Source organism: Notolepis coatsorum, assembly GCF_963971535.1.
Source record: "Notolepis coatsorum genome assembly, chromosome: 17".
NCBI lineage: Eukaryota > Metazoa > Chordata > Actinopteri > Aulopiformes > Paralepididae > Notolepis > Notolepis coatsorum.
The window spans coordinates 61,838,887-61,852,588 of NC_140181.1; the positions used below are offsets into that span (position 1 = coordinate 61,838,887).

Below are 13,702 nucleotides of genomic sequence, written 5' to 3' on the forward strand. Positions count from 1 at the left end.
AACTCGAGACATTCGCAGCAGAAAAACAAGTCTATTAATAGCCCGTCTATTAATAGCCCGTCCATCGGCGCCGGGCATAACTTAAGTTAATTAAACTTGACCGACATTATATCGACGATAATTATCGATATCGACTTATATGAAAATAATTTTATAATTTTATCGCGATAACGTTTTTGGCCATATCGCCCAGCCCTACTTTAAATGCAGTGTTTTGTATTTCTAATCAAGTACTCTAAAGCAGGGGTTCCCAAACTTCTCAGGCCGCGACCCAAAAATAACGGTGTCAGAGAGCCGCAACCCCCACTATTATAGGAGGCACTTTTTTTTTTATAAATAAATGAAAATGTATGGTTGAAACATGCACACGTTCAAACGCACACACTAATAAGCATTGGAGGCTTTTAACTAGGGATGCACGATATTGATTTTTTGACACAGATACCGATAATTTTATGCTCCTCAAGCCGATACCCATACCGATAACCGATATTTATTGTATTATAATATTTTTTTTAACTGTATATATATATATACGGTATATATATATATATATTTTTTTTTTATCAATTTTTTTTTTATTTTTTTTAGTATTTATAAGCTCCGACGTCATCGGTACTGCTATCGGTACTCGAGAAATTATGGAGGTTTTTTTTAAGGAATTTAAACGTTGCAAACTAATCTTGTTGGCAGTTGTCTGCGCGGGGAGCTCTGTGCTCTCTGCCTGCTGTGCTCTCTCCTCTCCTCTCTTCCCCTCCCACACACACACTCACTCACTCACTCACTCACTCACACACACACACACACACACTGGTGCTGCGCTGCCGAGTAGGCTACAGACAGCTCTGCTCATAATGGCGGACAGAACGAAATGTTCAAAAGTCTGGGTCTATTTTACTAAAGTTGATGCTGACAACGCTCGTTGCCACAAGTGCAACAAGACATTTGCCAGTAATGTATAAGCGCTGGTACTTGTCAATGTGGCTGGCGGGGAGATAACGTTAGCTCCGAGTAGAGTAATGGCTGACAATCCGGAGGTAAATAAACGAACGAGAGCTTCTGATTGGTGGTAAGAAGAGGTGGGTGCAAGCCGTGGGACGTAATTGGCAGATCGACTGTCTGTCTCCGAATGTAACGTGACTACGTCACAGCCAAGATAGGGAGCGCTGGATTTGTGAAAAACTCCCTGTTCCTAAACCACACGCTATCAGTTTTACCACAGTACTGGCAAAACGGGAGGAGGCTATAATAAAAACAAGCGCCCTTCATCCAAATCCACCCACACCGGATTTCTTTTAACCAAAAAATGTATTATATGTTATCGGAGCTATCAATAACGTTATCGGGATGACGTCATAATTGCTGATATCGGCCCGATAATTATCGTGCATCCCTACTTTTAACCAGGGCTGGACTGGGGAAATCATTCAGGCCAGGAAATATAGTGCAAAATATAGCCCCAGGCAGGCCACTTTTTAAGCAGGGGGTCTGGGGGTCCCCCACCAGGACATTTCTTGTTACAAAGACTTCATTTCCTGCATTCTGGTGCAGGCATTTTTTTTATTTGTACCCTTTAAATGCCAGTGGTTGTGATCGCATCACAAATTATTGTTAAAAAACAGGATAGCATAATGTATGATTAGCAACAACACAGATTTTGATGGATTTTCAGTTTTTTTGTAATGTCAGATTGAAAATAATAATACAATCTTTTATTCAACTTCAGCCCTGATCATAACACCAGCCAGCTCGCGCTGACACAGCGGTGTCATTATTAGACCGGCTGCTTGGTGAAGCAACGATGAAACAAATGTAATGATTGTTTCGTTCATCGCATAGGCCATGAACAATAACGACAACGGAAATAACAAACAAACAAAAAAAATTACGCAGGGTGACGTGTGAATGTGAGGCCCACGGGTCGGGGCTTGCGCTTTGTTGCACGAGTGACGCGTTCTGACATGTGTGTGTGGGATAGGAGTCATGTTATTCATTTGAACTTGGATAGGGACGAGGCAAAAGCCAGAATTAGACTCGCAGGAGAATGACTCAATGGGAGATTGAGACTGGAGTAAAAACCCATATGTCAGCCTAGTCCCCTGTCGAGTCTGTCCTCTACATCATTTGCACCCTTCGGTGGCTCTGCACCTCTCCCTCATTATTCTTCTCTCTTCCCTCATTATTCTTCTCTCTTCCCTCACTATTCTTGCTGCTCTCCCATTTTTTGCTTTTGAAAATAGCCAGCTCTAGACTCCTTCATTTTGGCACTTGAATGGGTTGAATAGGCTACAGTGTCTTTACAATGAATGGTCTGTTTCAGCTCCGCTCCGCCTGTTCCGTTTTATTTTGTTGTTACCGGTAGCCTACTACTTCAGTCAGGAAGGGGCATAACGTTATACCAATGCCTGGCATCATCATAATCAACCTTTTATTTATACTCAAAGACAATTGAGGTCACCCTAATTCTCAATGTCGTTGAGACTTTACAGACATTTCAATGCACATTTCTACAATATAACTAATTAATATTAACTATAGTATACAATTAACAGGCATAAAATCAGCACACAGATTGACAGAATAAAAAAAACAATGCATAAATTGCAGACATAAGAATAGGTATAAAAGTAGTGCAATGTAAACGTGCAGACTTAATAATGGCATAAAATAAGTACGTAAGTACAACGTCGCTCGAAGGCATGTGAACAGTCAGTCCCCCCAAAACACCCCACACATCAATCCCTACCACATCCCCATCCAAGACAGACGCACCCCCCCCCCCCCCCCCCCCCGATAAAGCACGCCATGACCGAAGGAAAAACAAAACAGCCATTGCGCCACTCACATCGCCATGCACAGCGATGGGAATGCTCCCCCGCCACCACGAGGAAAACCAGCGAATCCCACATCCCCACCCCCAAACTCCACAGAGGAATGACAGGCCACGCACCCCAGGACCCGTAGCCACACCAAAGAAGACTCTAAACACTCAAGCAGACAGACACAACAGTGGCCAAATGAGAAGACACACAGGATCGGGACGGTCCGAGATGACACTGGGACCCCCGGAACACAGCAGAAGCCACAGCGAGACCCCCCCGCAAGGAACCCCAAAACCAAACGGCGAACTGAGGGAGCCCAACTACGAAGGCCAACCAAAATCCACCAAAGCACACGCAAGAGGTCACCCCACTGCTTAGGGACCTGCACTGGCTCCCCATTGCTGCACAAATCCGCTTCAAGGCCCTTGACCTGGCATACCGTGCAGCAAAGGGAACCGCTCCCACCTACCTCCGGTCAATGGTCTCTAACTACACACCCTCAAGACCCCTACGCTCTGCATCTTCTGGCCGCCTCAGACCTACTCCTATCCGAGCTCCGGGAGAGTCATCAAGGAGAAGCTGCCTTTTCTCAGTCCTTGCCCCACAATGGTGGAATGAACTACCCACCCCAGTTAGGACAGCCGAAACCCGTCCAATCTTTCGCCGTCAACTAAAGACTCACTTCTTCAACAATTATCTGAAATAAATTTTTTTTTTTAAATAAAAATCTAACCCTAACTAACCTTACTGTCATGCACTTGTCCTAATAAACTAACCTACACTGTAGCACTCAACCCTTTGATGATCATTGTTACTCAGCTGATAGAGTTGTGCCCTTCCTGATGACTTGTCGTACAGAACTTGTAAGTCGCTTTGGATAAAAGCGTCAGCTAAATGACTAAATGTAAATGTAAGAGACCAATACCCAACTCCGGGGAAGGTCCGGGAAAGGTCCAGCTGAAGCCACAGGCGCCAACCAAACCCCCCCAGACCTCCCAGAGAGTCTCCAGCCCCCGCATGCGCCCCGACGGACCTCGGCCAGCCCCCATCGCCGAGACTCTCCCAACCCACCGATACCCCAGGGACCCCCTGCATGAAGAACCCACCACAACCCCCACAGCACCCCAAAATGTCCCTAAAGGTCCCAGCGCCATCCCAGACCACCCACAACGCCACACGCCCCCCATCCAACCACCACCACGTCCATCTACCCGAACATCCAGAATCACTGCACCAGTGTAAGCCAATCATTTGAGCGTGTCATATAGGGTCTAGTGCAGGGGTCAGCAACCTTTACTATCAAAAGAGCCACTTTTCCCCCGTCCCACAAAATAAAATGCTCAGGGAGCCGCACAACCTATTTACCCTTAAAATGAAGATAACAGTGTATAACGTTTTATATATCCCCAAGCATACCCCACATTTAGCATAAAACGCCTGACAATTGCATACCCAAAGTAATTTGCGATTTATTATACTTTATACTTATAGCACACAGTTTGTTGCATTAATGGGATTATAAAGCAACAAAAAGAAAATGTTTGACTTTTTAATTGCTGTTTTTACCTGTTTTTACCAAAAGAAAACCTCAAACTCTTATGAAGAGGAGAAAAAATACTGGCTGTGTAGACCTATTTTTTAATAAAACACAGAAGAGGAGACAAAACACTGGTGTCTGTAGACCGACTTTGAAATAAAACCCTGAACTATTCAGGTATATTTGAGTCCTTCCCTTATTTGTGGAACATTTATAAAATAGAAAGTAGTCCACTTTGAAAAAAGAATACCATGTGTAGACCTACTTTGAAATAAAACACAGAAAAGGAGAAAAAAACTCTGGCATCTGTAGACCTACTTTGAAATAAAACCCTGAACTATGCAGCTCTATTAGAGTCCTTCCCTTATTTGTGGAAAATCTATCAAATAAAAAGTAAATTTTTCATTGTTCGCAAATTTCGCACCACATAATCAGGCATACAGGTAAGCCTTTTGTTGACTAAATATCTTAGTTGATGATGATAAAAAAAAAAATATCTTTTTTTTGGGCCAGGGAGTCACAGCTGATTGGCTAAAGAGCCGCATGCGGCCTCGAGGTCGCAGGTTGCCGACCCCTGGTCTAGTGTTTCAAATTAATAGTGAGGTGAGATAAGGAGGTAATTTGCCGTTAATGGCCTTAAGGATAAATAAATACCAGTGTTTTCGCCTATCTGCCAGAGAAGACCAACTCACTTTCTCATATCAGATGCAGTGGTGTGTCATATCTGTCACCAGTGATAAATCTAAGAGCAGAATGATGAGCAGAATCGAGTGGTTTAAGAGTCGAAGGGGCAGCATTTCTATAAATCACATCTCCATAATCCAAGACGGATAGAAAGACTGCTTCAATAACCCTCTTTCTATACATTATTGGGAAATTTGATCTATTTCTGTACAATAAACACTTTTTTTGCCTCAATTGACTGTTTATTAATTTACGGTAGGTTGTTTATATGATATTTAAACAAATGTATCATCGAGCCAGATTCCAAGATATTCAGTTACTTACTTTCTATATCAGACCCATTTCTAGTCGATATAAGTAAACCTTTTTGATCAATATTTCTGGCCCGGGAGAACACCATGAATTTAGTTTGGCTTGCATTCAATACAAGCTTAAGGCCTATAAGCTTATCTTGCAGAGCATTAAATGCATGGTGTAGGTTGTCAGTAGCTAATTGTACAGAATCCGCGGTACAGTAGATAATTGTGTCATCCGCATATAAACGGCCTTGACAGCCCTTCAAGGACAGAATAATATCATTAATATAAATAGTAAATAAAACTGGGCCTAGGATCTATCCTTTTTGTAATGGGCAAAAATTCCGACTGGGTTTTGCCCACTTTCACACATTGGTTTCTGCCTGATAAATAGTTCCGGAACCAACCGCAAACAATCTCATCAAAACCAATACTATACAGTCTATTCAACAGAAGAGAATGATCAACCGTATCAAACGCTTTGGATAAATCTATAAATAGGGCAGCACAATGTTTATTTTTGTCCAATGCAGAAACAATATCATTTATAACTAAAGTGGTAGCTGAGATTGTACTATGGTTGGCTCTGAAACCAGATTGATGGGGGCTGAGTGATTAGAGATAAATGTTTTGAGTTGGTTATTCACTAGTCATTCCAGAATTTTAGCTAAGCAGGACAACTTGGAAATTGGCATGCCTAACTATGATAGAAAGATGAGCAATACCAGTGCAATATGTCAAAATATACTCTTTGCAATAAAATATATTACATGACTGCATCTTTGTTTTAATTAACTATTTTATTTCCTCCCCACTCACAGTAATGTGACCAAGTCAAATATGAATTGCACTTCGAAAGTAAACGTTAGCATAATGCATCGTTTTGGTTGCGATTTTGAGCCCTGCTCCCAGTGACTCCCATTCTCTCCCCTCTATGCAGAAATACTTGAAGCCAATCTTCACAGAGGGGTCGTACCTGGAGCTGCAGAGGAAGCAGAAGAGGGTGTTCAACACCCAGCAGTTGACCGCCTTCAGGCTGCTGTTTAACTGGAGGGACAAGCTGGCCAGGCAGGAGGACGAAAGCACCGGGTAGGCTGTTGGACAGGGCTGCTGGACAGGGCTCCTAGAGCACTGGGTAGGCTGTTGGACAGGGCTCTTAGAGCACCGGGTAGGCTGTTGGACAGGGCTCTTAGAGCACCGGGTAGGCTGTTGGACAGGGCTCTTAGAGCACCGGGTAGGCTGTTGGACAGGGCTCCTAGAGCACCGGGTAGGCTGTTGGACAGGGCTGTTAGAGCACCGGGTAGGCTGTTGGACAGGGCTCCTAGAGCACCGGGTAGGCTGTTGGACAGGGCTCTTAGAGCACCGGGTAGGCTGTTGGACAGGGCTCCTAGAGCACCGGGTAGGCTGTTGGACAGGGCTCCTAGAGCACCGGGTAGGCTGTTGGACAGGGCTCTTAGAGCACCGGGTAGGCTGTTGGACAGGGCTGTTAGAGCACCGGGTAGGCTGTTGGACAGGGCTCTTAGAGCACCGGGTAGGCTGTTGGACAGGGCTCTTAGAGCACCGGGTAGGCTGTTGGACAGGGCTCTTAGAGCACCGGGTAGGCTGTTGGACAGGGCTCTTAGAGCACTGGGTAGGCTGTTGGACAGGGCTCTTAGAGCACCGGGTAGGCTGTTGGACAGGGCTCTTAGAGCACCGGGTAGGCTGTTGGACAGGGCTCTTAGAGCACCGGGTAGGCTGTTGGACAGGGCTCTTAGAGCACCGGGTAGGCTGTTGGATGAGGGGCATAGAGAGCACCATTTATAGAGCACACTGCCAGAGTTACATAATGTTTGCCGTCATACTATTTAGACTAGGTATTTGAGTATTAGGCTGTCTCTGTGTCTACCTGGTGGATGTAATGAATGGATACAAATAGTCATACTACTGCCACATCAACGTCTCATGTATTCGTTTGATTGTGTTATTCTGCCATATAAACTGCTAATGAGATAGTTTAGCCTAGAGAGCACAATTTGCCCCACATCCGGAACAGGTAGTTTCACATTAAAGATATAATTTTCCTCTGAAGAGATCTATGGTGTGAACAATGATCAATTGTTCCTCTTTCTGGAACAGCTTTGAAACCTGAATCTTTGGTGTGACATTTGAAGCTTCATTCATCTTGTTCACGTGCCAACAAGGTCTCACTACTTGGCTCTGTTGTATTGCATCTTTTAAGCAGAATGTGTTGGAGGATCAAAGTGTGTTGAGCTCTTAACTTCAAAAGGAACATTCTTTGCTATCAGAACCAGTGCAATTGTGGAATGTTATTAATGTCAGGAGTGTAATTGTTTTCAGTTTCAGATGTATCGTATGGTTTGTTACTGTTTTAGTGCATCCTCTCTGAGCACAATCCACTCCTGGTATGTTGATGGAGGTGTGGCCCTCTGTTCACTGGTAGGAAATGTTAGTATCATAATACATGAAGCTTTGAAATTCATGGGGCCGGTGTGATCGGTTGCTATGGGAGATTGACGTTGGCTAACCTGTACTATAGTTAATAAATTAATTATCACAGTTGCTGTGGATGTTTTTGAAGTAGGCATGCAAGTAATGTTTTCCCAGATCGAGTACTCATGAATTACTCAAGTAGTGCTTGAGTATTGTTTCGAGAAATGTTTTTTTTAGAACATGATATGCATGTTAGCCTAGCTTAGCACAATGAATGGAAGCGGACCGTGTCTGTTAGCCTAGGCATTGTCCAACTAACACCTCTCCCGAAGGCTAACTGGCACTGTCCACTTCCATTCATTGTGCTGTGCTAGGCTAACATGCAGCCAGATAGCTTTCTACTGAGCGCACAGAGAGGAAACTGGTATCCCAAATCCTAATTTCCCAAAATGTTGGTGTGTTCCTTTTTAGTGACTCAAGTGAGTCAAAATCAGTTACCATTTGTAATTATTACATTACCTCCACTCTATCCGCAGCAGGTCTCTCCGCTCATGGAATGGCGTGTCCTTATCAATAGTATATGAATGCTGTGCAAAGTGGGCGACATGTTGTTGGCACAATTTGGAAATGTACAGGTTTTTGTGGTACGCTCTCGTGCTCCACAGCTAGTGTTGTCTTCCTGCAACAACAGTTTCTGTTTCAGTGGCACAAACAGGCACTTTTGGTGAGACAGAGAGTAATCTGTTACTCATGCCCATCCCTATTTTGAAGCAATAAAATTAACTACATTGTAGCAAACTAATTTCATTACTTTTTGTGGACTAGCTAGCTGATATCATGTACTACTGACTGATGGGCCAATCAGGGTAACCAGGGGGATATAGATAATAGGGCTTTAGTCATCAAGAACAACCATTCTAACATTTTGGGGAATTTACATACTTTTTTTTTTTTTTTTTTTTGTCTTTTTCCCCCTCCATTTTCCTCCAATTTTCTCCCATCCCAATGTTAGTCGTATGCCAATTCCCAGTCCCTTCCTGGTCGCTGCGCACTTACCCCCCACAGTCAGATCGTCTGGGAGAGTGGAGGCTACCACGTGCTTCCTCCGACACACGTCCAGCCAATCACCGCTTCTTTTCACCTGGCAGCGCGGATTCTCATTGAGAGGGCGTAGCGTGTGGGAGGACCACACTATCCCCCTCAAGTCCAATCCGCGCTTAGCAGGCGCCCCGACCGAACTGTAGGAGTCGCTGTTTACAACGACCCGGACCCACCCCGCCAGCTTCTCCCACCCTCTAATACAGCCAATTGTATTAGTGCAGACGGCCAGCCAAGCTGGTGACAACCCCGGAGCTGTGAGCTGGATTCGAACAGGCGAATCCAGCTCACAGCTCCGGGGCTGGTGACGAACGCAATCTCCGCTCGGCCACCTAACCGCCTTTTACATACCTTTTTTAAAATAAATGACATTGGAAAACCTTTTTTAAAATAAATGACATTGGAATCATTGTATTAAGACTTTAATCGCCGTTGACGCTGAAACACGTCTTTCCCCGCCATGCTCATTCTGCCGAAGACGCTGGACAGCGTCTTTGATATCAATATTTCAAAAATCTGTGTCGAAATCATATTTCTCCCCCGGAGACATGAGATGTACTGTTGAGCCCCTCTCAACTCTACAACGGTTCAAGAGCGCCATCTGGTGGCCGATCGGCGGATCGCCCAGGGCATAAACAGGAAGTGGAAGCTGGTGCTCATTTCAATTCGGTCCGATCACTCGCTAATAGTCCCAGGACTCGAGCTGATCACAACGGATAGTGATCCGTTACCAATAACTCGATAAACAACATGATTTGGACGTATATACTATTATACAACCTGGAAATGGATCGGATATTTCGACATCCCATAATAGAAAAAATTCTGTTCCACGCTCATCTCCCAACGGCGAGAGGAAGCTACGGTGAGTTTCAGCGTTATTTTTTAATGTCTTCGATACTAACTGCTCTAATGATCATGTCACCCACACTAGATGAATGATATAACGTTGCCCACGGAATTATAAACGACCCCCCCCATCCGGTCATCATCAGATCATACGTAGTAACTTCTAGAAGTACGTCCATTTGAAATTTTTTGTCTTGCGCAGATTCCTACCAAACTATTTGATCATCAATATAATGCATTTAGGGCTATAAATCAAGTTCTGGAGAAAGCTGCAGAAAACGATAAAAACATACTTATACTTTAGACTGTATTTTAGTATGAATATGTGAATGAAAAAGTATAATGTTGCTACACCCTAAACAATAGATATAGGACGTTGAATGGGCCATAGTAATGTCAATTTAGTAAATTGATGTAAATTATGAATTTAACCCCGGCGATCAAAGTGTTAATAGCCCGGCTGTTACTGTAGCTTGCATATATAATATAAATTATAGAAATATAGTCAATATATAAATACATGACTATTTCTGATGCCCACAAATTTGTAATGTCTCCTAATCTTTCAATATCATCGCCTTATTAATGCTCCCTGAACTGACAATACATTACTATTGTTTATTTATCAACCTCCCCTCTTTTTCAGATATGTCCTACCCAATCACATGATGATGAAGATATCTGAGGTGCTGCCAAAGTAAGTTGGCTACATTTCCCGTTTAGGCTTCTGCTCACCCAGCCTGTGTTCGGTCTCACAGGAAGATCCTGTGTGTTGTCTTTCACCCAGGGAACCTCAGGGCATCGTCGCTTGTTGTAATCCTGTCCCCCCGTTGGTGAGGCAGCAGGTCAACGAACTCCATTTATTGGTACAGCAGGGGAGGGACATGCCTCTCCTTAAGGTGAGAATTGATGGAGGAACAGTTTGTTTTACCATTAGTTAGTGTATTACCATTAGTTAGTGTATGTACCGTCTGTTTTACCATTAGTTAGTGTATGTACCGTCTGTTTTACCATTAGTTAGTGTATGTACTGTCGTGACAATTATGTAAATCCATTCTACACAATTATGTAAATCACAGTTAAGAACCCATACGGTGAGAATAATTACACTGCAATAATATAAAAACAGAGTCTTACCTTAACACTTTCAGCGCCACGCCTGGTTTTCCATTTTACCGCTTGAATGCCACCATCGGCGCCAATGTTAACGTTAATATCGCCTAATCTATGTTTTAAATTATGGCTATGTGTCTAATCTGCCCATCGCATTATCAAAGACTATTTTCCAGTCAGTGCTGTGAAGGCAGATTGTTTTTTTATCGCGCCGTTTCAGAGCAGTTAGAAAAGCCCCCGTTTTGATATCAAAAACAGCTCATTCTGGAGCATTCTATGAAAATCGTCTTTTAGTGGAATATTCCACAACGTTGATATTCGTCGGCCTTTTTATGAATCGTTTTCAAATAAACGCTAGATGATCAATATTATACGTGCACGCATGCACATTACGGCCGCGCACTGATAATCGCTCCGTTGATTTCCTCACGGACTTTTACAGTGAAACCGAAAGAAGACATTTCACAAAACAGCTTATAACTTCATCAAACTTACTCTGATTATCCTACCACTGATAACATAGAGTCCTTACCTGACATCAGATGGTATCCAACTGGTATATTCCAATTCCTGATCACCATTCGAAAAAATCGATACGTGTATGGATCCAACGCGATACAGTAGAACTCCATGATCCGCGGGGATCTGAGGCTCCAGAATGAACTCTAGTAACCCCGGCTGGATCAGTGAACTGGAAAATGTGGAGTACCGGATTTTTTTCCCCATTCATTTTCATTGAGTCCATTCCAAAATCACTTATGTCATCTGGGAGACGACAGGGGGCGCTTTTTTCCACAGTGATCGCCGGCGCCCCTCGGCTATACTCGGGTAGGCTTGGGTGATGCAATAATTTTTCAGATCGCAAAAAAATAATAATAATAATAATTCCGAGAAATCTCGTGAGTGGCATGCAACCACCTATAAAAAAAAAGTGGCACTGAAAGTGTTAAAGTGAATTTGAAGAAGTTTATTATTAAAGATACCGACAATTTCACACGGTAACTGAGTCTCTGGGTCTCTGCTAATCAGATATCGCATCATTACCTCTGCCCATTGCAGCTATGTCCAACAGAGATAACTATCTGTTCCTAAACTTACTACCTCCAGTGTTTCATAAAGTTCCTGGAGGAGAGACTGACTAAACACACCAAAAATCAGCTTTTATAACAAACAGAAAAGGAGGTTTTTCTTATCATACAAATCTGATCTTAACCAATCAATGACCCTTGTGTAATTTATCCTGTGGCCTATTGGACATCTGATTCATGATGTAAATGACCATTAAACCAATCAGCTTGAAGGCTCTGCTCCTTATCCCAAAAGCAAATCTCTTATCAGTTTGACACAGAATTCAACATGTCGCTAAAAACATGATGACACATTATTCACAAATTACATTACACCCTGTCATTGACAGGCTTCAGAACTCAATAGAGTCAACACATGACATACTATCCCAAATTACATTATACCTTGTTGATATTCAAAAACAGGCATGTCTGCATGTGACCTTTAATATGACCTTTTATGTCCTAGTGGAGGGATATGGTATTACAATCAATTAATATTAATATAATAGTGTTTATAATAGTGTTAATTATGCATATTTCCTCCACAATCCCCCCTTAAATACTTTAATTAATATTAATTATACATTAATATAGCCACTACACCATGCCTAGACCCTTGCTTGTGCATGGGTATCTTATTTTCCTGTAAGCTTTTTCTTTGTGAGGGAAATATTATCCACTTCGTGTTAAATACATATTTCTCTGTACAAAACTTTAACTAGTCTGACTAGTATACAGCCCAAACACTATAGGCGACAGTTTTAAACAGTGTCTGTCTCTTCAACACAGCCAAGGTTGAAGAGATATGACATGGCCTTTCCTCCAGTTCTAGTGTGAAGACACAACAGAGCCCTAGACACAATTTTGTTATCACACTCTCATCTGGGGCATTTGTTTGTTGCCAAAATTGTCATATCTATTTTCCCTTTTAGCAATATATTGTGAACATGTTAACATTTTCTCCTAATTTCATTGAGTCCAGTGTACACCCATGACCTGGCACACTTCCATATCTTGCGTATCTTCTAACTGGGAAGTTATCCCAATAGTCAGTCCACCTGTTCCTTTCTTTCATCAACCTGCTCACTTAGAGCAGCGCTCAGCTTCTGTACTTTCTTGATCATCATGATTGGAGGTCATCGAGGCTCCGTTGATTTCCACAGCCATGACCATGGAGGCCATGGGATGACAGCCTGGTCGGCTCCCGTTGGCCCAGTAGGTGAACAGGAAGCTGCCAAAGTTCTGTCGCCGGCCCTCCCTCCTGTTGCTGTTGATGGCAGCCTGGAGCTCATCTGGGTTGCTCAGGCCCCTCTTGTCACCTGGTCCCATGACGCACAACTGCAAGCTGATGCTTGACTCTGTCTTTCCATTCCCGGAGTTTCCGGCGAATTCCTGGAAGCATATGAATCTCAACACTTCATGTTATATAATCTGTGGTACATTTATAATTTTTCAAACTTGGCATATCATTTATGCCTTTCATTTTAAAACAACAGTTTTACAGTTTTTTCTTTTCATAAATGGACATTGTGCTTATCAGCAACCCATGTGTTTCCTGTCACTTCTCTTGCTGTATGGATCTTGCCCATGCGCACAAACGTACTAACTAGCCCCCTCTGCTATCCTTTTCTGTCTTTTTCCTTCACTGGACGCAGTCAGGGTATGGGGAATCTTTTTTCATACAAACATATAGCTCTTGCTTGTAACGTGGCAATGGTAATTATTATAAAATTGTCTTTACTTTGTTTTATTATTATTATTTCCTTCATTTCTCTTTCGATAGTTAATTCACCCCCCCTTCAG

The 13,702-nt window shown here is 42.9% G+C and overlaps 1 protein-coding gene across 1 annotated transcript in view; it reads left to right on the top strand.

The window, feature by feature from the left end:
- exosc10 (exosome component 10) overlaps positions 1 to 13,702 on the top strand; it is a 68,851-nt gene that overhangs the window by 37,219 nt on the left and 17,930 nt on the right. The window contains exons 12-14 of the mRNA XM_084333842.1: positions 6,280 to 6,428; positions 10,363 to 10,413; positions 10,504 to 10,615. Of these exons, the coding sequence (XP_084189968.1) occupies positions 6,280 to 6,428; positions 10,363 to 10,413; positions 10,504 to 10,615 (312 nt within the window). The remainder of the gene's footprint in view (positions 1 to 6,279; positions 6,429 to 10,362; positions 10,414 to 10,503; positions 10,616 to 13,702) is intronic.